At 36.5% G+C, this 25,752-nt stretch overlaps 1 protein-coding gene across 8 annotated transcripts in view; it reads left to right on the top strand.

Annotated features, from left to right (window-relative positions):
• Window positions 1-25,752, top strand: part of SCAF8 (SR-related CTD associated factor 8) — a 239,137-nt gene that overhangs the window by 80,253 nt on the left and 133,132 nt on the right. For 7 of the 8 annotated variants that reach the window (XR_006966251.1, XR_006966250.1, XR_006966249.1 and 4 more), the window contains 5 exons: window positions 320-453; window positions 2,038-2,182; window positions 5,014-5,082; window positions 8,377-8,595; window positions 9,589-11,056. Coding sequence is in view for 3 of the 8 variants with exons in the window: in XM_047102746.1 (XP_046958702.1) it covers window positions 320-453; window positions 2,038-2,182; window positions 5,014-5,082; window positions 8,377-8,595; window positions 9,589-11,042 (2,021 nt within the window). In the remaining 5 variants the exon portion in view is untranslated. Of the gene's footprint in view, window positions 1-319; window positions 454-2,037; window positions 2,183-5,013; window positions 5,083-8,376; window positions 8,596-9,588; window positions 11,716-25,752 lie in introns of those variants that run through there. The other variant, XM_047102743.1, reaches the window with a different exon arrangement.

Genomic DNA, 25,752 nt, shown 5'->3' with positions numbered 1-25,752 from the left:
ACAATATAGAATAAGATTGGTTCCTCTTATATCAGATAGTCTTTGAGGTCTGTATCTATTATGTCCTTTCTAAGTGGTCTCTCTAGACTAAATATTTTAGTGTCTTTCGTTTCTGTCATGTGTCATGCTGCTTTGGATTCCTTGGTGTTCTCATCAGATTTATCTGGGCAAAACCTAGGTTGGCCCTTATAGTTGTGGACACATCTTAAAGATGTGCCAAGGTACATGGAGGACTTAGAGATGAAGTAAATGTATACACAGAAATAAAGTGAAAATTTTGCACCTACACAGAGGAATCAATTTCAAATATTTTGTTTAGAGTGGGAAACTGTGAAAAGCTCAGAACCTGTTAAAGAGACGGTCCAGACAACTCAGAGCCCAACTCCAGTTGAAAAGGAGACAGTGGTCACAACCCAGGCAGAGGTTTTTCCTCCACCTGTTGCTATGTTACAGGTTAGTGCTGGATGTTTCTGTTATTATTAATGTGTTGTCTTACATTTCTGTTTTTACTCATGTATTTACTTTATAAAACTTGGAAGAAATTGTCCAAAATAAAATAAATAGCAGTTTAGTCCCAACAGTTTTTGGAAAAGAAATTATTTTTAGAAATGGTGGCCTATATATTTAAATGTTCATTTATGACATGCTGTTGCCTGCTTCTATGACATTCACTGTTCTAGGCACCCAGGATAAGGATACATCAGTGGGGAAAAAGCACACAAGTCCCTGCCTTTATGCAGCTTTGGTTTTCAGTAGGAGAGACAGAAAATGCAAGATGAGTGGGTTTGTGAGATATTATAGAAGGAAAAGGGAGAGAGTATAAGGATTGTCAGGAGTACCTGGACAGGTGCTTATCATTTTAAGTGGTCAGAGTAGATTTAATTGAGAATGTGGCAACAGTTGCTGAGGGAATTAACCATGTGGCTACCTGAGGAAGAGCATTCCAGGCAAAAGGAACAGCCAGTGAAAGGCTCTAGGCCAGGAGTGTGCTTGGTGCTTTCCAAGAATAGTAAGTGGGCTAGAGTGAAGTGAATGAGAAGCAGCTTAGCAGGAGTGTGATCTCTGATAGGACTTTGGTTTTCACTCTGAGATGGGGTGCTGTTGCAGAAGTTTGAAGATGGGAGTGACTTCATCTGGCTTTAAAGGTTTTAAAAGATCTGGTTTTAAAGGATTGTACTGGCTATTATTTTGAGAATAGACTAGTGGGCATTAGTAAAAGCAGGGAGACCAGTGAAGAGACCGTTGGAGCAACTGAGATGAGAGCGGATGGTGACTCGTGGACTGTTGGTAGTGCAGGGAATCAGAAGTGCTCAGATAATCGGGGTATAGTGATGGTGTGTTGAGTGGGACTTCATGGCATGATTAGATTGGAGTTGTGAGAAAGAGAAGAGGCAAGGTTTTTGGTTTGCAAAATTGGAAGATGAAGTTATCATTATCTGAGAAGGGGCAGGACAATGAGTTCAGTTTTGTGCATGTGAAGTTTGGAGTCTTTCAGACAACGAAGTTGAGATGTTGAATAGACCACTGAGAAATGTGAAATTTAGGAAAGGGGTACACCCATGGTACAAGTAAATATTTGCGAATTATTGTACCTAGGATGAGTATAAAATATTTATGATAGGAGTAGAAAATTAACTTAAGAGAAATTCAAGCCATTTTGAAACTGTTACTGACAGGTTTCCTAATGGTTAGGTTGCTTACCATATGTAGGTATTATAAACTTAGTGGGGGATGGCAGCTGAAAACTGATCACGATATTCGCTCTTCAGGTCGGTGCCCATTTCTGTACATCACTTGAATGTAAAATAGATTTCAGCCTCTATGTATACTATCTGTTGATAATACTGCCTTGCTGTTACTTTAAGTTAGGGTCACTTACAAGTGTGCAAAAAGGAAAATAACAAGACGACTTAATACAGTGGTTTTTGTTACCTCCTTAGAAAGAAATAGAAATAAGTTACTTCTAGTTGTTCCAAGATGTATTCATTGCAGATGGATAGAATAATTTATGGGCTTTTTATTTTCTATTCACAAAAGATTCCAGTGGCGCCAGCTGTGCCTACAGTTAGTTTAGTTCCACCAGCATTTCCGGTCTCCATGCCGGTTCCTCCTCCTGGATTCAGTCCAATCCCTCCACCTCCTTTTCTGCGAGCGAGTTTTAACCCTTCACAACCACCTCCTGGTAAGGACTTTTCATCTTATGTGTATTCTCCGTAGAATATCATTTAAATTGTTATTTTTCCAGGTTAAAATGCTATATAGAGCATCACTTCTCAAGCCTTAGCATACGTTAGGGGTCCCTCAGAGAGCATGTTAAAGTAGAGTCCTGGGCCTGGCCTCCTTTTGCTTCCCCAAGTCTGAGGTGGGGCAAGACACTTGCATTTCTAACAAGTTCCAGGTGATGCACGTGGTTGGAGGACCACACTTTAAGAAGCACAGATGAGAAAAAAATGGAATCCTTTAAAAGCATTGAAGTACTCTTAAAATAATTTAAAGTTCATATTGAATTTTTGGTATCAGAATTGTCTGTAGTTACCACTCATACATCAGGAAGTATGTATTAATGTATATAGATTGTTATTCCTAAAAATCATTAGGTTTTCATTTTGACATTAGAAATGATAATGTATCTTAAAATGCTAATTGAATTTGTAATACTTTTTTTGACCTAATCTTTGATAAAAGTTTGTTGAATCAACATTTCTAGTTTAGAAACTATAGATTACTTGACACTCGTCAATTAAATATAAATAATAGCTTGTATAGCTTAGAGATAGAGTTTTTAGTATTAGCCCATGGGAGGTTAGAAGAATGAGAGGAAAGCACAAAGGATTAAATGATATATATTATTTTCCAAAAGCTGTTTTTATCTTTCTTTGAACTTCATGGATTTGCATATTGTAAGAAAAGAAGTACTTTGATTTCTATAATTTAAGTTCTTAGCCATTGTACAGAATTCCTAAAACTGTCAACAAGGCCAAAAATAAATTCATTGTCTGAGAATGGTTGTAATTTATTTGCTATGTAACATAAAATTTTCACATTATAATTAAATACATAATTTGAAATTAATGCAGGTTTTGTAAGTATTTTATCTTTTTATATTTTAAAGATTGGAAGATTACTCTTGTCAGTTATTTTCTGTATTTGAAATCTGAATTAAAACTTTTTTTCAGGGGCAGCTGGGTGGCTCATTTGGTTAAGCATCCAACTTCGGCTCAGGTCATGATCTATCTTACAGTTTGTGGGTTCGAGCCCTTGTATTGGGCTCTGTCCTGACAGCTAGAGCCTGGAGCCTGCTTCAGATTCTATGTCTCCCTCTCTCTCTGTCCCTCCCCCTCTTGTGCTCTGTCTCTGTCAAAAATAAACATTAAAAAATTTGTTTAAAAAAAATTTTTTTTTCAGAAGATAATTTTCAATGATTAACTCATATCATCACATAGACTTTGTAGTATCATTGTCTAGCATTTATTTGTTGATAGTCACAGTATTTTTAGCCACCTTTTCTTTTAATGTTTATTGAATTTGAGAGAGCATGCTCAAGAGCAGGGGAGGGGGCACAGAGAGAGAGAGATTGGGAATCTCAAGCAGGCTCTGCACTGTCAGCTCAGGGCCTGATATGGAGCTTAATCTCCTGAGCCATGAATCAGATCACCTGAACTGAAAACAAGAGTCAGACACTAGCTGACTGAGCCACCCAGGCACCCCTTTAGCCACTGTTGTTTTTAATTGAATTTAATGGTAGCTCTGTATTTTTTAAAAAATGTTTTGGAATGTTTATTTATTTTTGAGAGAGAGAGAGAGACAGAGTGCAAGCAGGGGAGGGGCAGAGAGAGAAGACAATAGGCCCCAGGCTCTGAGCTGTCATGTCAGAACACAGTCCGACATGGGGCTCAAACTCACAGATGGCGAGATCATGACCTGAGCCGAAGCTGGACGCTTAACCAACTGAGCCACCCAGGTGCCACTGGTAGTTCTATATTTTAACAATGCAAGGAAACAGATTTATTGTTTGATCATTTGACATTTAAATTTATTAAAAGTCAATATTTAAGTTGAAGATTTATTTCAATGCTCAAAGCATAATATAGTAACATCCAAGGTTATTAGAATAATTTGATCTAGCACATAAACAGCATATATAGCAAAGAAATACAGCAGCACATTTTATAAATAACATTATTGCATATAGTATTATCAGCAGCTTGAAATACAATATTTAGGGGCACCTGGGTGGCTCAGTCGGTTAAGCGGCCGACTTCGGCTCAGGTCATGATTTGCGGTCTGTGAGTTCGAGCCCCGCATCGGGCTCTGTGCTGACAGCTCAGAGCCTGGAGCCTGTTTCAGATTCTCTGTCTCCCTCTCTCTCACCCTCCCCCATTCATGCTCTGTCTCTCTCTGTCTCAAAAATAAATAAACGTTAAAAATTAAAAAAAAAAAAAGGAAATACAATATTTAATTTCCCATGCAGTTATTCTAAAATACAAAACAGGTTGTCTGGCTTATGTTAATTTTGATTGTACAGCATCATAGAGAGTGCCATAGGACTTCCACAAATGAGCAAATAAATAGGAAGTGATAGTGATAAGAATTTCTGTTCCTAACTTATTAAGGATCAAATATAAGACAGTGTTTATAAAAGTGATTTTTTTTTTTCAATGTTTATTTATTTTTGGGACAGAGAGAGACAGAGCATGAACGGGGGAGGGGCAGAGAGAGAGGGAGACACAGAATCGGAAACAGGCTCCAGGCTCTGAGCCATCAGCCCAGAGCCCGACGCGGGGCTCGAACTCACGGACCGCGAGATCGTGACCTGGCTGAAGTCGGACGCTTAACCGACTGCGCCACCCAGGCGCCCCATAAAAGTGATTTTTTAAATGGTATATTCACAAATAAAAGGTCATAGTAGTGGAAAGCTGTTTTAAGAATGTAGAATTTCACGTATAGCTGTTGAAATCTTTGAGTTAAAAGAAGTAAGTCTTCTTTTATTTCTGGTCCTTTTTTCCCTTGTAGGTTTCATGCCACCTCCAGTTCCACCACCTGTTGTACCGCCACCTGCTATTCCACCAGTAGTACCAACATGTGAGTTTCCTACTTTGAGACTTTTCTTTATTCATGGTAGTGTTAACCTGTTGGTTCTCATTCTTGTGAATTACAAATTTTTTTATGAAAGTTTTAATTTTTTATTTATTTTAATAAAGCATAGTTTTTGAAAAGTTCATTTATTTACTTCCAGAGAGAGAGAAAGAGTGTGCATAAGCAGATGGGGGGCAAAGAGAAAGGGAGAAAGAGAATCCCAAGCAGGCTCCACACTGTCAGCACAGAGCCCCATGTGGGCTGAGATTATCAACTGAGCTGAAACCAAGAGTTGGACATTTAGCCAACCAACTGAGTCACCCAGGCCACCCCTATTATGAAAGTTTTTAGAAAAATACTTTTTTTTTGCTAAATGATTTCCAAAAAACTAACATTATTATATGATAGTCATTCCATATTCAGATTTGCTCTGTTGTCTCAAAATGTCATTTATAACTGGTTTGTTTTAGTTGAAATTCAGAGAAGAGGCCCCAGATCACATTTGTGTGATTTTGTTTTGTGTATTAAATATCTCAATCTAGAGGAGTCCTGCTTAGACCTTCCTTTCTTTTTTAATCTTGATTTACTGAAGAAACACTTCACTTCTCTATGCAAGATCCCAAACAGTGGATTTGATTTTTGCTCCTTTGTGGTATTGAATTTGTTCCTGCATCTTCTGGATTTTTCTGTACATAGGAAGTTTTTTAGTACCAAAGGTTTGCCAAGGATCTGCTCCAACATTTTTAGCAACAATATTTACCTGGTGGAGTGTTATATAGACTTGATATTATATCACATCAGGAGCCATGCAATTTCTTTTTCTGTTTTTGTTTTTTTTGCCATTCAGTTTCTTCTTATCCCACTTCTAATGATTTTAAGATGGATCAGAGCATTCAGAAAATGGAACCTGGTCATTAAAATCCCTCCCAATATTCATCTGATCTTTTCATCCACTGATTATTATTGCTTTTTAATCTATTTTCCATTGTTTGCAAAGTGGTAATCTTTTGAATTTTGTAAGTTTTCTACATTTCTTACCTAGAATTTTTTACTAAAGAAATCTTTCTCGTACCAGCTGGTAGTAGTTACTTATCTTGAGGTACAGTTGTATGGGAGAACTGTGGTAGATGCTAAATTCTTGCCCCTAAGTGCCATTTTTCAGCACAAGTTTAGTTCTGTGGGCATTTCTAGTGATATCCAGTGACTGAAGTGGGGAGAAGAGGCTTTCTCTTACTTCTTCTCTTTCTCTACCTTTCCCTTTCACTTCTTTCTCCTTCAGTTTCTGTAATGTTTGTGGATTAATAGACTTTTACTTTAGAGCAGTTGCACTCATTTTTCATTTTGAAGTTCAATTTGTTTTATCTTTAGTGAGTAAGAGACCTTTCATGTTGCCTTTTTATCCTTTTGAGACAACTACATGAGTTTTGGAGAACTTCTTAGCTTTCTGGCCCATTACTGGTTCAAAGGATTTTATTGTAAAGGGAGTTTATATGATAGAGAACTTACCTGTAACCCACTTCCCTTATATTTATAACTTCTTTTCTCTCCTTTAGTGTTCAAACAGGATTAGGATCCTTCTTTTTTATTGTTGGTTAATTAGGAAGCATTGTTTATTTTTTCAAAAAATTAGACAAGTATTTAGAAGCCGTTTTTGAATTCAGCATTCAGAGACTCATCCTAGAGCTTACCTCCCCCAGTCATTTCCTTAGCTTATTCATTTTAGAAAATCTGGGATCAGTTTAATGGAGAAGGAGAAATATAGCCATGTGCCAGGTACTGTCCTCATTGTTCACACTGTACTGTTTAATTCTCATAATTCCTACACATGATTGCAGGTGATTTTGTTGCTATTTTATAGCTCTCTTATGTGCTAGCAGTTTGTCCAGATAAGTTAGAGTCAAAATGTGAGGATAAAACAGTTCTTAAAATTCCCAAATAAATGATGTAATGGTGTTGTGACATAAATTGGACTAAAAATTCTGATGGCTTAGTTGTGATTTTATATTCCTCTAGTTCTGGTTTTTTTAAAGATATAAATGACATATACACTTAACAGAGTTTTCTACTCATTCTTTAAAATGGAATGTTGGGGCGCCTGGGTGGCTCAGTCGGTTCAGCGTCCGACTTCAGCTCAGGTCATGATCTCGCGGTTCGTGAGTTCAAGCCCCGCGTCAGGCTCTGTGCTGATGGCTCAGAGCCTGGAGCCTGTTTCAGATTCTGTGTCTCCCTCTCTCTCTGACCCTCCCCCATTCATGCTCTGTCTCTCTCAGTCTCAAAAATAAATAAACGTTAAAAAAAATGAAAATAAAATGGAATGTTCATGGGGCTCTGGGGTGGCTAAGTCGGTTGAGTGTCCAACTTCAGCTCAGGTCATGATCTCATGGTTCATGGGTTCGAGCCCTCCCCCCGCCCCCGCCGTCGGGCTCTGTGCTAATAGCCCAGAGCCTGAAGCCTGCTTCTGATTCTGTGTCTCCTTCTGTCTGTTTCTCTCTCTCTCTCTCTCTCTCTCTCCCCCCCTCCCTCCCTCCCCCCTCCCCCCCTCCCCCATTTGCCCTTAGTGTGTCTCTCTCTCTCTCTCTCTCTCTCTCTCTCTCTCTCTCTCTCTCTCTCAAAATAAAAATAAACATTAAAAAATTTTTTTGGAAAAAAAATTTTAAAACATGGAATGTTCATACCTTTTTATTTGTAGTCCACATTACCACTTATATGATGGGTTTCTAACCTCATTTGACAAAAGTAGAGAATGTAAGGGCATTAGTACATTATAATTTCAGGGGGTTTGAGCAGATTCGTATTGTTGTGTGTATTTGTCATTCTGCATGAATCATTTCTGTATATTCAGAAATTCATGTACTGACATTCTTGGAAATTATGATTTTTTTTGTATTACTTCTAAAGTACTGGTCCATATTTTACTAAACACTTTAAAATATTTCCAAAAATTGTTTTCCCTGATTAAAAAAAAGTAAAACTTTCTAAATGTAACTTAGCCTCTTCATGATGACTGATTTGTCATTTTGAGCATCAATTATTATATAATGTGCTAGGTAATAAAGAGATGCCATAAAATGAAACAGACAAGCTGAGAGAAGTTAGTTTTCATTATAAATAGAATAGAGGGACCAGAAGAGAATTCAGTATGTCACAGTAACTGAGTAGTCTTACCAAACTGGGGAGAGAGGAGAGGAAGTCATTGAAAACTTTGGCAAGGGCAGTGTTGGTCATAGTTAATATTTTAACTTAACACATGATTTGCTTGCCTAATTAAATCTGAAATATATTTTCTCGCTCTTTAAACAGCTTTAGTGCAGCCGCCATTATCCATGACTCCAGAAACCGTGAAAGATGTTGGATTTGGTAGTCTTGTTTTACCGGGTGGTTCTGTTGCCAGCAATCTTGCTACTTCTGCTCTGCCAGCTGGAAATGTTTTTAATCCTCCAACTAAACAAGCAGAGCCTGAAGAAAAAGTACCTCATCTTATAGACCACCAGATTCCTTCTGCTGAAAACACCAGATCAGGTAAAACAAACAGATTCCCCAGAAATACAAATTAAATCATAAGCACTACTCCTCTACATTGGTGTTTAATTCTGAGATGCCTTGCACATTTGTACCCAGTTCAGTGCACCAGTATTGAAGTGTTGCAATGTTTCAAAAGAGATCACTATCTCCTAAAATTTCTGTTAGAAAAAGTTGGCATTCTGTTCAGGATAGTGTAGATTTTGGCATGTTGAAGACCTTTCCCTTCCCTTTTTTTTTGGCCTATTGGGACTGCATCAATGTGTTGTTATCAAAATACAGTTTCACAGAATATGTATCCTTAGAGAAAGATTAGAACAAGCAGAGATTAGGTATAAATAACTTACTTCTTCCGGTATTTTTCAGCCAGGTCTAAAAGAGAAATATGATATTTCAAAGTAGCCAGTCCTCTTTTATGGCAGCACTGTTAGTATATTAAAATTTGTTTGTGCTTTAGAAAGACTTTTGTTAAAGGTGGAGAATTACTACAATACCTGACATTTTTATTAAACTTTAAATGTTTTGGGGCGCCTGGGTGGCTCAGTCGGTTGAGCATCTGACTTCTGCTCAGGTCAAGATCTCACTGCTCATGAGTTTGAGCCCCACGTCAGTCTCTGTGCTGACAGCTCAGAGCCTGGAGCCTGCTTCAGGTTCTGTGTCTCCCTTTCTCTCTCTGCCCCTCTCCCACTCATGCTCTCTCTCTCTGTCTCTCAAAAATGAACAAACATTAAAAAAAAACAAAACCCACCTTTAAATGTTTTATGTAAAGATCTTAGGTAACACCCCACTTATGTCTTAATATTTAAATTTCACTATGCATAGTAATTTTAGCTTTAAGTTTTGTTTAGTATCTAGTGCATCTTGATTGTTGGGGGATATAAGCAGCTAACTCTAGACTAACTACTGGGAAATTAAAGCATTAGTAACTATAAATATAGTTTCCTTTTACATGAATGATTTTTATGTGTGTTATTTTTCCTTTTTCTGTTTTAGTGATTCCAAATGATATTTCAAGTAGCTCTGCAATTTTAGGAGGACAGCCACCAAATGTGACAAGCAATTCTGGAATTTTGGGAGTCCAAAGACCAAATGTGTCGAGTAATTCTGAAATTATTGGAGTCCGGCCATCTAATGTTTCCAGTAGTGCTGGGATTATTGGACCCCAGCCACCAAATATTCTAAATAACTCTGGAATTTTGGGACTACAGCCACCAACTGTGTCAAGTAGTTCTGGACTTTTGGGAGTGCTACCCCCAAATATTCCTAATAATTCGGGACTAATAGGAGTACAGCCACCAAATGTTCCAAACACTGCTGGACTTTTGGGAACACAGCCACCAGCCGGGCCTCAAAACTTACCCCCTTTAAATCTCCCTGGTCAAAGGATGCCTGCAATGCCAATGTTAGACATTCGTCCGGGACTAATACCACAGACACCTGGACCAAGATTCCCTTTAATACAGCCTGGAATCCCACCCCAGCGGGGAATCCCTCCCCCGTCGGTACTTGATTCAGCTCTTCATCCACCACCCCGTGGTCCGTTTCCTCCAGGAGATATTTTTAGTCAGCCAGAAAGACCTTTTCTGGTTCCTGGAAGACAAAGTGTAGACAATGTTACTAATCCAGAGAAAAGGATACCACTCGGGAATGATAACATTCAACAGGAAGGAGATAGAGATTACCGGTTTCCTCCCATGGAAGCCAGGGAAAGCATTAGTAGACCTCCCCCGGTGGATGTTAGGGATGTGGTTGGACGGCCTATAGATCCAAGAGAAGGTCCTGGAAGGCCTCCGTTAGATGGTAGGGATCATTTTGGAAGACCTCCTGTCGATATTAGAGAGAATCTTGTGAGGCCAGGCATAGATCATCTTGGTCGAAGAGACCACTTTGGCTTTAATCCAGAGAAGCCCTGGGGGCACAGAGATTTTGATGAGAGAGAACATCGGGTTCTGCCTGTCTATGGTGGTCCAAAAGGCTTACATGAAGAAAGAGGTCGATTTCGGTCTGGAAGTTATCGATTTGATCCTAGAAGTGGTCCTTGGAACAGAGGATTTGGACAAGAAGTTCACAGAGATTTTGATGACCGCAGAAGACCCTGGGAGAGGCAAAGGGATAGGGATGACAGAGATTTTGATTTCTGCAGAGAAATTAATGGAAACCGTCTTGGACGAGATAGAATTCAAAACACCTGGGTCCCCCCTCCTCATGCTCGGGTTTTTGATTTTTTTGAAGGGGCCACTTCTCAACGAAAAGGTGATAACGTGCCTCAGGTTAACGGTGAAAATACTGAGAGACATGCCCAACCACCGCCTTTACCAGTACAGAATGATCCTGAACTTTATGAAAAACTGACATCTTCAAGTGAAATAAACAAGGAGAAGAGTGACACAGTTGCTGATATAGAAAGTGAACCAGTGGTAGAAAGCACAGAAACTGAGGGGACATAATCATCACTCAGTAGGTAAAAGATACCTTTTGTAAAGTTGTCATCTCTCTGTAATAGATTAATGGCTGACTGGACCATAGTTGTTCACTTTTGTCTGCCAGAATTAAGTTAATCTGATGTTCATGTTCACCTTTCTCTTAAAATAATTGTACAACTGACTTGTATAGACATTGTTCTTAATATGAACATGGTAGGTAAACATTTTTTTATTTTTCTGATAAAATATAAATGTTGCCCCCAGATTCTTTTAACTTCAAGGAAATGAATAACAGCTTGTCAGAGACTTCCTATGGAAGAAAGAATTTTTTTAGATACTACCATTAGGTTGGATATGGTAATAGATATATTTCAAAATAGCAAGTGGTGGTATATCTTATCCATATCTTTAGGCTGCTGCAGAATTTTAAAGTAATAGACAAAGCTGTGATATTTTATGCAAAGACTGGCTCTAGATATTTGAGGAGCACAATACAGAGATTTTAAAAAGTGATTTTGTAAAATCTACACTATGGTCTCTGTTTCTCCAAAGTAAGTGTTTGTGATTTGTTCCTCATACTGCAGTGAGTAAAAAAGAAAAAAAAAAAAAAAAAAGAAAACAACATAAATATTAAAGTACGTTTCAATGTTGGGTGAATTTTGTTTTTAGATGCCAATAAAACTTATTTGTTTGATAACAGTGTTCTAGGAATTGTATTTTTTTAATCTACAAATTCTTAAAACGTTGGATCATTAGCAGCATGTGCTTAGTTGTTGCAGAAGTTTTTTTATTACTCTTGATAACAATGAAGAACTGTGTGGTGGAAAAACATGTACTTTGATATAAAAATCATGCAGTCTCATTAGTATGTATGTAATATCTGTATATATTTATTGTGTAAATCCTATGTAGATTTTTCTGTTTCTCTGTATGTCTGTCTTCATGTACATACAGAGAAAAATAGTTGATAGTTTAGATTATAAAATATTCTTTAAAATTGGATAGAAAATTAGAGAAATTTGGCTAATTGACAATGCTCATAGTCAAAACTCTTAGCCTTTATGAAGGTAAAATAAGAAATATTGTAAAGAAATGCATTGACAGTTTGGCAATTCTTTTTTAACATAGTTAGGCATGAAGCCAGAGTTAGCATGGAGCCAGAATTCACTTAAATGCTTGCATTGCTTTGTTTCACATTATATTTGCTATTCTGCATAGATAGTGCTAGTACTAAAGTACTTATCGGTCACTTGCCTGAGGTGAATTTCTTAATTGCACAGAATATATAGAGGTGTTGATGGATTTAAAAACATTATATTTCAGGAACAAAGTGTCCATCATGTGTTCTGTAGGCTGTGGGTAACACTGTTCAGATTAGCCTCCAAGGTAAACTGAGTAGCAGAAAAATTGGGGATTGGTTTCCTATTTATTTATTTATTTTTGCTTTTAATTTTCATTTATTTGCTATTTGTTTCTCCTTTGGGTTTTACATATATATACATATATTAAAAACCATTGGTGTTTTTTTATTTTTCATTCCTAATGAAGGCTTTTATTTGGTCCTATGAATAGTCCTTTTGTTTCCTATGCATTCCCAGCCACTCATCATTTGCTCTATTTCTCTAAAATTCTTAAGCTACATTTGTCAAGCCTGCCTAAAATAAGGATAGAACACACCAGCCCTGTAAAGTTGGATTTAAATGTAAATTTAAAATGGGATTGGTTTGGCTTACCTCTTGATAATCTAAACAGCTGTAAGAGCTTTAAGGTTGGTTCCTGGCCAAAAATCAAGTCATTTCTTCTTAAAGGTTCTGAACAGAAATAGTACATTATTACTTTTGTTATGTGAAAAAGTGGGTAAACGTGGAAATTTGGTGTTTATTTTTAAGGTAATTCAATATAGTCCAGTAATTTGAGTTGGTTTCAGATCTTTTCCTTAGGGTAACAGGAAAAACTGTGACAGTGGTGCAAAGTATTAACGTTCAGGAATGATTAGCCTTGTCCTTAAGGAAATTATATTGACTGGGATTTCAAACTACTTTAGTTGTATTTACCATTATTAAAATTAAGTGATATTCACTTGGATTAAGTAGCAATAAAAAATGTAGACTTTTCAGTGACTTTTGATCCCAAGTTTTTAATCACTGCTGGGCCTTCATGTGTAAACTTGAAAACAAAATATGTAGAAGCATCGCACTGGTTTGAAGATTCTGGTGGTGACAGTTAACCTAATCAGTTGTCAGTAGTGTATCTAGAAACCTATCTTGGGAGTGTGTGACACTCTTAAAATAGTTGAGAAAAATTTATGTCTACTTGTTCTCACTTTGTCCTTATTTTGTAGTATAGTATTTAAGTGAAAGGATATTACTCATCCTTATACTGGATTTCCGAAGTTTATATTTACGTTCACTAGTTTTTTGAATGATGGAGAGAAATTGTCTTTGATTAAGTTTGACGTAGAACCTATCGTGTTTTTGATGCGTTTGATCCCAGTGCTGTCACTAGAATACTAGCCAGTAGACATAGCAAGGAGTGACCTGACCACTTGAGTACAGTTGTTCGAAGTGCTGCAGGCAGTATCTACATGAGCCACCAAATCAATAGTGTCTTGATTTGTGATGTGTTAGAGAACAATATGACTCTCAGTATAATAGACTACAGTTTTAGTAGATGCTTTCTAAATGTTTTTTTGCCTTTAAACATTTCGTTAATCATTGGCTTCTGTTTATAGCATAAATACATACAGTGCACTTTGATCATTTATATTGCAGTTAGAAACTTGTTTTACAGCACAGCAGTCATCTGCAGCACATTGTAGGTGGAATGCTAAATTTATTTCAGTATGTAGGATGGGAAATGTTTAGCATTGGAAGGTGGAATAGTATAAAATTATTTGTTTAAAACTCTGGAAATGACTTTAAATAATATTTAATTGATAACATTTGTTCATTATTTAAGCTATTACATTCTTACCAGAGTTTCTTTTGTCCTGATAATTTAGTGGTCTCATTAAATGTATTGGCCATTTTCACTCATATAAAAGATTATAGTTTATGGAGCCACACGTTTAAGGTTGTTTTGGGGTGGGTCAGTTTTATTACACTCAAAAAGAAAAACTTACCTCTTTCAGTTTGAAAAAGTATTTTTTTTATAAACACCATTGTTCATCAGATCTAAGGTGCCATTTATTGTAAGAAGCATCGTTCAGGAATAAAAACTGTTTCCAGCATGACATGCCAGTGATTACAAGACCCATCCTATTTCGGAAATGTCAAATCTAATGGTGTCTTAGAATCAAAGAAATGCGGTATTCATTATGAACTTTATATAGATATATATATATAATCCCTTATTCATTGAGTGATTTAAAGAACATTTTGATGTTTTTTGGTCATTGTATATATTTCAAATGGGCACAACTTTAAAGAAAAAGTAAATTTTAATATCCAATTAAAAATAATTTTGTTATACCTTATGTGCCTTTATTATTACTTTATGGGGTGCTATATTAATAAAATGTTTTAAGGGCTTTTAACTTTCAGAGAAAGGAAACATTAAAATTTTTCTCCTTAAATGTTTTACGTAATGTAGAAGAGGAGAAGCAAGTATCTTTATATTCATTTTTAAGATAGGCAAAATTAAAAACTAAATATTTGTAAATATAATAAATACTGCAGTGTGGCAGAGAATTATAAATGTTTCCTTAATTGAGGATGCTGTGGTTTTATATAAAACATCTTTTAAACTATAACTTAAGTTTTTTAAGCACTAAAATTTTAATTTTCCACTTCAAAAGAAATCAAGGTTACTACTTTTTAATGGGAGATTTAAATACAAGACACCTTGGTTTAGCAAAACTTTCTGGAATTAGAATTCAAAATTAATGGCCCAGATTGTTTTCTTTAGGGGGGTGTATACTTTAAATAGGGATGTACATATTGAAAACAATTTGAAATACTCTGTCTCTGTGGTTCTCAGACAAGAAATATACAACAGAATCACCTGTGGAAATAGGAGGTGGGGGGATGTCACCACAGACTTACAAATACAGAATCCCCTAGGAAGATACATATTTTTATACACACACACACACACACACACACACACACACACACTCTTCCCTGGGTGTATATGTATGCTTTTTAGAACCCCACAAACTACCACTTCAAATAGATTAAAACATGTAAATACTTAATATGCCATGCACTTGAGATTCTTCAAAAATTTTTTTAAGTAAAATACTTAATACAAAAATTATTTTTAATGTTTCAATAAAGTATATACTTGTGGCAGTTGGCATTGGAGTATGAATAAAAAATAGAGAAGTCATTATCACAGTTCTAAACTCATTAAAGCATTAAGAATTAATCTAAAAGATGAATTAAGGGAAGAAAGGCATGGAAGGAAACATCTTGACATGGTTTTATAGGAAGTATTTTTGACTCAATTGAGACTTAGTTATAGGATACCTCAAAGAAAAATTTACTTGATTTAAATGCTTTGATTATGGAAAGGGACCCTTTGGGACAAGATTGTGAGTGTCAAATTTATCAAGGACTAGTAATATTTCTAGTAGGACTACTTAGATGTGGTTGCATGTCAGAAACTAACACAGATCGGTGGTTCTCAGACATTTTTCTTCCCCTCTACTTAATTCTCTCCTGTTTTGGGGTTCTCTTTTCATTCTGTATGTACACTTAGAATTACTCTGCCCTGTTCTAATCATGCTATAGAACAAATAATCTAAGTAACTTGTAAACTATAATAGTAGATCAAGGGGTAGAATTGTGCTAATGGACTAAGTTTACATCATAGAAGTGGTAGGTGCATCGGATAGTAGGATTGTAGCAGGATTCTCACACAGAAAGTCATGACACCAAGGCTTTTCTTTCCAGGAAGCAACTTTATTCATGCCAGCATGGCTCAGTTGTGTTCGTACCCTAAGAACTGAGCCCCGAATGCCATGTGGCATAGTCTTTTATGCATTTTTGACTTCTTTGTTTTCCATATATGGTAACACACAAACATGCAGTCTGATTAAGTGGTCTCATGTTACAAGGTCGTGAGCGAGGTTATGTTCCTGTGTAGCCAGGTTGCCTTGAGGGTTTTTGTTTTTTGGGTTTTGTTTTTTCATTTTTTAGGGAGGGGACCCTACCACAGGATGACCTATAGTGAAGGAAGTGGAGGAGGGAGCTCTTATGCACAGAGCTCACTAGATGGTAGAGAGTAAACTTAAAACTTGTGACTTTGAGCCCTGAATTAATGAGAAGTAGAGGAGTTTAATGAGCACGTTACTCTGGCATAGCAATGGCAGATATGTTGCACTTGGTTGACCTGTGTTGTTTGGCCCTCTCCACACTCCATGGGAGCTATCACTATTTTGTCCTGCTTTTCTGCCTTTCTCAGAATTCTCCAATCCTTCTCGGGGCACCTGGGTGGCTTAGTTGGTTAAGTGTCTTGACTTCTGCTCAGGTCATGACCTTGCAGTTCATAAGTTTGAGCCCTGCGTCGGGCTCTGTGCTTGACAGTTCAGAGCTTGGAGCCTGCTTCGGATTCTGTGTCTCCCCCTCTCTCCCTCTGTCTCTCTCCCTCTCTCTCAAAAATAAATAAGCATTAAAAAAAAAATGTAAAAAGCGTCATCATAGCACTCCAGCCTCCTTTTTGACCCTTTATTCCAAGCAAGGACTATCAGTTGGATATAATTGTATTGAAAGCAGTTTGCTGCCCCTTGGCTTAGCGGTTTCTAGGGTCATTTCTAGTGTTTAAACACCTTGAGTATATGAAATAAATTTTCTCCTCTGTAAAAGACCACTTGAGGAAACCAGAGGAACAAAAGGAAAGACTAACAACATTGGAACTTTTTAAGAGACCACAGATTTCCATGCCATTAGGTTTTCAAAACTATTTTTAACATTTGCTAGATATACCTCCAAGCATCATTTCTTAATAACTAATCTGCACGGTTACATTTTTAAAATGGTCATTGGTGATGTTAGCTAGTACTTAACAGATGTGTACTATGTGACAAGAACTGGGATAATTTTATTACCTGTATAAGACTCATGACAATCTTGTATTTTAATATCTATTTTGCTAACAAGCCTGTCACAGACTTGTTTCCCAGGGTCACACAACTTGTAAATATTTGAGGAAAGATTGAAACCCAGGTCTATCATTTTGAAAAGTTAGTGTGTAGCACCTGCTAAGGTTCGAGACATACATGGCAGAGGCTTACCAACTGTTAGCTCCTCTTCTCTTTAAAAGGCAAAAAAAAAAAAACAAAAAAAAACAATAAAAAGATAAAAGGCAAATAAATTTGTGCAGGCAGACATAAACTTGAACAGCCAGTCTTCTCCTTATAGGATACGGCTTCATTTAAACACTAAACTGAATTTGTATTTTCCTTATTACAAGTACCTGTGGGACTCTCTCCTTTTCCTATAGCTAAATAATCACTCCAGCTGCATTTTCTTAGATTCTGTTTTCAGGGTTTGGGTTTTTCTTAAGGTTATGCTATAATATAATATGGTTAACTTTCTTAAGATGGTATTTTGAGGTTTTTGTTTTTGTTTTTTTTTTTAATGTTTTATTTATTTTTGAGAGAGACAGAGACAGAGCACGAGAAGGGGAGGGGCGGAGAGAGAGGGAGACACAGAATCCGAAGCAGGCTCCAGGCTCTGAGCTGTCAGGACAGAGCCCTACTCAGGGCCCAAACTCATGAACCACAAGTTCATGACCTGAGCCAAAGTCAGACGCTTAACCGACTGAGCCACCCAGGTGCCCCAATAACATGCTATTTTGGAGGCAAGTTTGTATTGCACTGATATTAAGTAAGATTTTTTTTTTTACTGCAACTTTCCCACAAATAACATATCAAAACTTACTTATCTTTTAAAATGTTTAAATATATGTAAAGCGGAGCCAATGGTTGCTTGCAAGTTTATATTTTAGATTGTGGCTGTAGGAGCTCCTGTCAAAATTCGGCATTTATACACTCTATGTATTGACAAAACTTAGTAATCCGTTTTCTTGTGTATAAAGCTCCTATATTAAGAATATTCCATGGCTTGAATTAAGTGAAATATGTCAGGTTGTCTTTACACATAGTAAGCATTCAGTATTGGTCTTTATTCACCACTTGAAATCAGGCAGTTTTAGAGCCCAGCTCTGTTGTCTTTGATAGCAGTGGATAATTTGCAGTCATTTTACTTTTCTCAAATATATAATCTGATTCTAGGTTTTCTTTCTCTTCAAGTCTTCTGTTCAAATCACGAAACTTAGATTCATTTAAGTTTTAATTCATAGCATGTCCTGGTGCTGGCCTTTGATCACCTTTTCCCAAGTCTTTGGACAGATGACTTTAAACATTGTGGCCATATTACTGGCTAATTTGCATGTCAGGGGAACATGCTTATTATATTTGTGAGATTTCTATTTCTACTAATCTTGTCAAAGGTAATTATTATTTTACTTATGATTATTACATGAAATAAAAAGTTCTGCATTTGAACAATGAGTTTTTAGTAACAGGAGTCTTGTGTTTATTACTGAACTTGGGTCAGTTTGCATATTAATAAGAATGTTAGTAAATCAGAAGACTTGTGATGAGTAAAATTAACCTTTGAAAGTATAAAGGATAAAACTGTTTCAGAATTGATCTTTCTGTGATGACTGAAATTAGTTGGGACGTTTTAAATAGGAGAGGGTAGCATTTACCATCTCCGCAAGTTCTGAAAAGCATCACATCTTATATAGTGTGGTCATACCCAGGATAAGGATTTAGAGATTGCTAAGTAGTTAAACTATCAGGGCTTACGTTAGGACATTTTTAAAAATTTACTTAATAATATTTTAACTATAGCCCTTTGTTTTTATCATACTACTTTATGAATTGTTAGCCAAATGACCACAAGTTAAAATGCATTCTCACTGCAGGGAGAGAAGGGCTTCGGTACGGAGAGGCTTAACATTTTTGACCTCTGTGTTGTGAACATTGTACATAATTTATCTTCAGAAATACACTGTTTGGTAGGATTGTTACCTCTTTTTTATAAATGAAGAAGCAAATTCAAGTCCAGGGTTAAACGGATTTAATTTGCACAGGTGTTTGATGCCAGGTTTTGCTGACTCTGAAGCTATGCTTTACTTTAAAAGATGCTGTTTTGGAAAGGTAGATTTTAATTCAAGATCTGTGTAATTAGTTTCCTGCTGTAACAACATTGCCAAACATTGGGGGTCTTAGAACAACAGAAACTTAGTCCCTCACAGTTCCAGAGGTGAGAAGTCTGAAATCAAGGTGCTGGTAGAGCCATGCCTCTCTCTGAAGGCTCTGGAGGAGAATCCTTCCTTTCCGCTTCTTAACTTCTGGCAGTTCTAAGCAGTCCTTGGTGTTCTTGACTTGGAGATGCACTTCAGTCTCTGCCTCTGTTGTCAGATGATGGGCCGTCTTCCATCTCGTGTCTTCACATCATCTCTGTGTGTGTGTGTGTGTGTGTGTGTGTGTGTGTGTGTGTCTAAATTCTCCTCTTATAAGGACATCAGTTCTATTGGATTAGGAGCCCACCCTACCCCCGTATGGCCTCATCTTAGCTAATTACATCTACAGTGACCCTATTTCCAAATAAGGTCACATTCTGAGATACTGGGAGTTAGGACTTCAACATATATTTTTGGAGGACATAAGTCATAACAGCCTAGGACTGAATTCTGTAACTATTTAAGATCTAAGTAAACAGACCTTGAAAAATTTAAAACACACACAGTGGGAAAGGTAGTCACATTTTAGAGTGACAAAACACATCTTTATTGAATTCTATTTTTAAATTACTTTGGGTATTACAACAGTCAAATCTCTAGTACAAGAATTGCAAGCCGTTAAAACGCAGTAGCACTGCCTAGCTTTTTAGATGAATTTGTAATGCCCATAGTATAAAAGTTAATTTCTTTAGTAATAATTGAATTAAAAGAATTTGGAAAGAAAATGCTGTACTATTAGTATTATATAGCAAAGAATCTTTTTACTGCAAATTATTCTTGTATTAAAAAAATTGACTTTAAAAAGTGGAGGTTTTTTAAAAACTTTATTAAATATAGCTACCCTGAAAATTGCTATGTGTCTTTCCGTTTCACTTCTGTTTGTTTTAAATAGTTTGGCATTTTCTTTTTTGTCTACTCATTAAAAATTTACCTTAAGTGATAGGACTGTCACTTTGCCATTTCAGTGGTTTATTAGAAATTAGTTTTATTATTTGCCAAATAAATAACCAATTTATTTGCTATTTTTATTTAGTGTTACAACCTTAATACATTTCTCTATTTCTTTTGGTAGAATTAGCACAATTTGTATTTGATCAAGTAAAAAGAACTTTGTATCAACTGAAATCAAAGTTACATGAATATATAGGTCTTTACTAAATAGGTGTCTTAACAAAGGCCCCTGTGACTTCATAGAAATTTGGACAGTTCTTCTTGTTTTTGTTTGAAGAACACCAAAGCACTTAAAACACTGCCTGGCATGTCATATTACGTAGGTGTTCACTATTGTAATTGTGGATAATGGCCAGTAGAGACTTCGGGACATGCAAAGTAGTGTTGTATTGGTTGCAAATACTTAAGGGATTATTTGTACAGATTTGAATATTCAAAATGAGGAAAGAGAGGATAGGGGAGTTTTGTGTGGTTCTTGGAGCTTTATAGGTCTTTTGACACTTTTTTTTTTTTAACCTCCAAAGCTTCAACTCCTCGAGTTTATTTGTCTGGTGCTTTAGGCTAGTGGCAAGCATCCTGTTGGCCCAAGTGGCTTGCCTGTCATGAAGAGGTGGCTGTGGTCTAATAACAGGAAGAACAGTTAAAAAGCTTCCTTCCTGGGGCACCTGGGTGGCTCAGTTGGTTGAGTGTCTGACTCTTGATTTTGGCTCACGTCATGATCCCAGAGTCATGGGATCGAGCCCTGTATCAGCCTCTACACTGAACACGGAGCTTGCTTGGGATTCTACCCCCCCCCCCCCCGCCCCGTCCCTCTCCCCAGTTTGTGCTCTCTCTCTAAAATAAAATTTTTAAAAAGTCTCCTTCCTTTTGTTAATTGCTTAAATATGTCCAGATAGTAGTAATTCAGTGGTTAAAAATAGAGCATTCCTCATTTTTTTATTCAATAAAGCAGGAATTCGAGTTTTAAGAGTATACATTTTTCATGAGACTTGAGAAAGGCTAATCAGAAATGAAGAAACGATTTACACTCCTATGAATATATTCATGCTAAAAATATTGTTAATCACTGAAATAAACTAAATACTTCCTTAAATTGTGTCTGACTCAGTCCATTGAATGGGAAACCACAGTTAGAAAAATGATTTTCCAGATCTCCTTATTTGATACTAAGAGTTTGAAAAACATTTAATCCCAAAATAAGTGTCAAATAAAATTTGAGATCCAAGAGATTATCTGTTGGAGGAGAGGAGTAAAATTACTTAACTACTGCCAATTCTGAAATCTCTAGTCACTCATAGTAGCCAGTTTAAGAAGATACATAGGATTCTTGACTCCATTAGCAATCACAAAATGCAACAGTAACTAGTTATCTGTACTTTCAAATGTGAAGCAGTAATTTTTAAATCATAGCTTTACAAAAATAACAGCTAGACTCTTTTGGGGATAATGTAAAATTTAATTGTTACCTTGATACAGAAAGCTAATTTTGGAATGGGGCAATCCCTTAACATGTTAAAGCTCTTACCTTTCTTTGCCACCTTGGTCATTTTAAGTTTATTTGTTGGACTAAAGATACAGCTGTAGCTTTAGTCTTTATGTGGAAGAGTCGAAATACATTGTATACCTGCTGCCAAATTCACAATTCAAAGCCTTTATTTTCTTTTAAGCTGTGTATTTCAAGTTTTCTCTGTAATACAACTTCTATATTCTGGGCAGGTAGAAATAAGTAGTTCACATTTTAATCAGTGGCAGACTAAGGTTGATTTCTAAATTACTATTGGTTTTCAAAGCGTGAAAAAATGGCTTCCCTCACTGCAAAAACAATTGTATTTAACCAATAGTAAAGCTAGGGAATGTGGAAATACTCATGGATGAAGAGAAAATTTTGATCGGAGGGTTCACCTGAGAAGCTATAGGGATAAAGGCACTAGCCTTTAGATCTCATGAGCCTCTAGCTATCTAAGGGTTATAGACAAGGGTATGGCCCTGATTCTTTCTAAGCCACTAAACATCAGATGGAAAGGATTTTAAGAGTATGGAAATGGTGTGACTAGGTCTTGAAAACAATGGTGATATCTAGGTTCAGAGAATTAAAGGAGGCTGACACTTTGTGATTAGTCATTAAGTCCTTTGAGGTGTAATTGTCTCAATTTTTCCAAAGGAATACTTGCTAATTTTCCCTTCGTTCTTAGCAATTTGGATAGCTCTCCACTCCTTTTTGTAGCTCTAAGTGTCTTTTTGTCTGATGGGAAAAGAAAGTGATTACAGAGCAAGGCCTTTTGTTGGGTTTGGCCTTTAATGTTGTGTTTGTCCTCAAATTATCTACTCAGGCACACCTTACATAGAGCACTTATTCTGACAGGAAGTAGTTAAGCCAGGTTGATTTTTCTTGGTAAATATTTTTGCTATTGTTCAGTGAGTAGTCTGACTTTACTTTTGTTTCTGTCTTGGCTGTTTACCTTTTTAATTTAACATTTCAAATAGTTTCTGATCAAATACAACTCATAGTTGGAAATATGTGTGTGCACACTCATATACACATGCATATATCAGATACCTTCTCCTCAAAGAATCTTCAGCAAACGTAAATTTTCTTTTGATCTTTTTGTAATGGCACTTGACTGTTCTCTCCGGAATCAGACAACTTAAAATCAGTGTCTTGTCTTTCTCAGATTTGAGTCTCACATCTGCTTACCAAACTTGTACTGCTTTAGGAATTAGATCTTTAAATTCTTATTGTCTTATCCGGGCCAGCTCAGTCTTCTTTAAGTGCTCCAATAACCAGAAATTAATACTAAATGGGTACTCAGTACTAAATATATTCTCAGAGAATGAAGGTGAGCAAGAGCCACCTTTGTATGTAGTCTTTAAAGCAGTAATATTGGGGCACCTGGCTGGCTCAGTCCGAAGAGCACGTGACTCTTGATTTCAGGGTCATGAGTTCAGGCCCCATGTTGAGTATAGAGATTACTTAAATACAATTTTAAAGACATAAAGCATAATATTTCTGACAGCTGGCTAAAGTACTAGCTTTAAATCATTTTTTAGTTACTCATCTTCTAATTGATGATAGCCTAATAATACTCATTTACTATCCGGTGCTCTTAATGCCATCAGTACTATGGGTCACTTTGTGGATTTGCTTCAGCTTTTTTCTTGGACCAGCTGAGTCCAAAGCTGCCAAAAGTCAGCTGAGGCTGAACAGGACTTGAGAGAGGAGCCAGAGGGGTGCGGCGGTGAGAGTGACTGCGACAGGGGTGGGGGAGTGGCCCTGTCAGCCTTTGACCAGATGCTTTCTGTTCAAGCTCAGAGCCCTTTTCTTTTTTTCTTTTCTCTTTTCCTGTATGGACATATTCTTGGATGTCCTCATTGATGAACCACTATTCTAAACTCCTTTTTATCAAACTGATAAATTCAAAGCAGAGCACTTCATTGTATTGAGCCGGTGTACCTAGGATTGATTCATAGGAATAAAGATGGCATGTTTGGCTCATCATGTATCACAAGTACATATTTGAAATGCCAAGCAGTAGACCTCTTGGGATGATGATTAAAAAACAAAAAACCCAGACATTTCTCTGGTTTTGGAATTTAGCCCAGGAAAGAAAACCCCTCGGGTGCTCCTGCTCAGACAGCCAGATACACACCCTTGAGCCCTCTAGTAAATGAGCACTCATGGCCTATTCATGGCATTCCCAATGCCTTTGTGCCACCGTAATTATTCATACACCCTTATGCTTGCTAAGCATAACGTAATCTGGAATTTACTTCTGTTACAGAACCTCTGAAGCCTAGCTAGCACTCTTACTTCTGGCTTTCCCGTATCTTTCTGATCTTATAGCTTTCGTCTACAATTTAAAAAAATCTTTGAAGCCATAGGTGAGGGACTCACGTTATTTTTAACTGTAACTTGCACAGTAGAAAGAACCCGGAGCCTGAGGAAAGTTAACATTGTAATTGATGAGTAATGGAATTTGTTATCTTTTTATGCTACAGCATTTGGGTTTGTTTGTTTTTTATCTAGAGCCAGAGTAAAAAATATAGAAGGCGTACCAACATTTCCTTCCCCCCGATGGATAGACACATAAACTTTTACTCCCACAACTATGACAGATACCATTACGCTCCTTCCTACCGACAGACTCCTTCCTACCGACAGACTCCTTCCTGCTGAGTCCCAGATTTTCCACATTGCTGCTCCAACAGTCGCTGCGAGTCCGTTGTTAGCTTTAGATCTGAAACGTCTTCCTGGTCCTGAAGGAAGTTACCAAAAGTTAAGGGGTTAATTGTATGCCTTTTTAAAGCAGTTATTCTGGTGTCATCCTCTCAAGGTACAGGGTACAGGTTTTTGCTTCTTAAGGTGACATTACGTGATGTTACTTGACATTAACACTGTAACGATAATATCCTGTCTTTGCCTTCACTGGCCTTGAGATGCAGTCTAATCTTGCATAAGTTAGTGAATTAAGTGTTTTGTTCTGAATTCTTCCAAGTATTTTTCAAACAAAGCTAGGAATATAAAGTTACTTACTAACTTTTTAACTTTATTAACTTTTAATTTCATGGGTGTCCTAATGCCCTGGTTATATTTTGGCCTTATTTTAGCTTATTTTTACCTTATTTTAGGGCAAAGAATCCTTAATGAAGATGTTAAATGGAATAATTACATCTTTTGCCATTTGTTTTAGGTTGGCTTTAACCTTGTCAGTAAAATGGCTTTCTGTTACTGGAAACATGCTAAGGCATGACTTTTGAACCCAGTTAATTTTTGTTTCAGATATTAAAATAAATTTTTATTTTTTTAAAAAAGTTAAGGGGACAATTATTTTTATTGAATTAGATTAGAGGAGGAGGTTTGAGAAGGAAACAGAATTGGAAAGAACTCAGAGAATGGAGTTAGGATTAATATATTTGCATTATTTCCCAGAGAAAATAAAACGAGTAAGAGTCCAATGCTAAGATTATTTAAGAAAAGAGCAGGAATTGTTTAGCACCTAAGTAACCTAGATTTCTTTTTGAAACGAAAAGGTGAAGTGTAACATTAAGCTTTCATGATTATATAGTCCAAGTTGTTAGTATAAAATATTTTAAGATTATGGGTGATCATGGAAATCAATGCATATGGCCTTACTGACTTTGATGTTGAGCACCCTAAAAAATTGGATCCATTTTGTTTATATCAAGAAAAATAAAAGTTTCAGAAATTTGTCCACTTTGGAACTTGACTGAACTCTGTACTTTGAATTGATTGAAGCGTCTAGTAAAATCTGATTTGTCTAATGTTGGCTTTGAAGTAATTTGATTTTTAATGTGTAACCATACATAGACTTGTTTTTCTATGAGTAGCTTAAGACTTGAGCCAGATAATTGAAATCCTTAGATTTGCTAAACTATAATTGAATTATATTATGTCTAGACTGTCCTTTAACTATACTTATATTCCCTTTCTTAATTCTTACGCTTTTTTGCATGTTTCCAAAGCACATGCAATTTCTGTTCCTTTTGGGAGGAATGGAGACATAACCTA

Source organism: Lynx rufus, unplaced genomic scaffold (genome assembly GCF_022079265.1).
Source record: "Lynx rufus isolate CCGP_SWC_20201006 ecotype Redwood Valley unplaced genomic scaffold, mLynRuf1.p SCAF_6, whole genome shotgun sequence".
NCBI lineage: Eukaryota > Metazoa > Chordata > Mammalia > Carnivora > Felidae > Lynx > Lynx rufus.
This window is presented reverse-complemented; position numbering and strand designations above follow the sequence as displayed.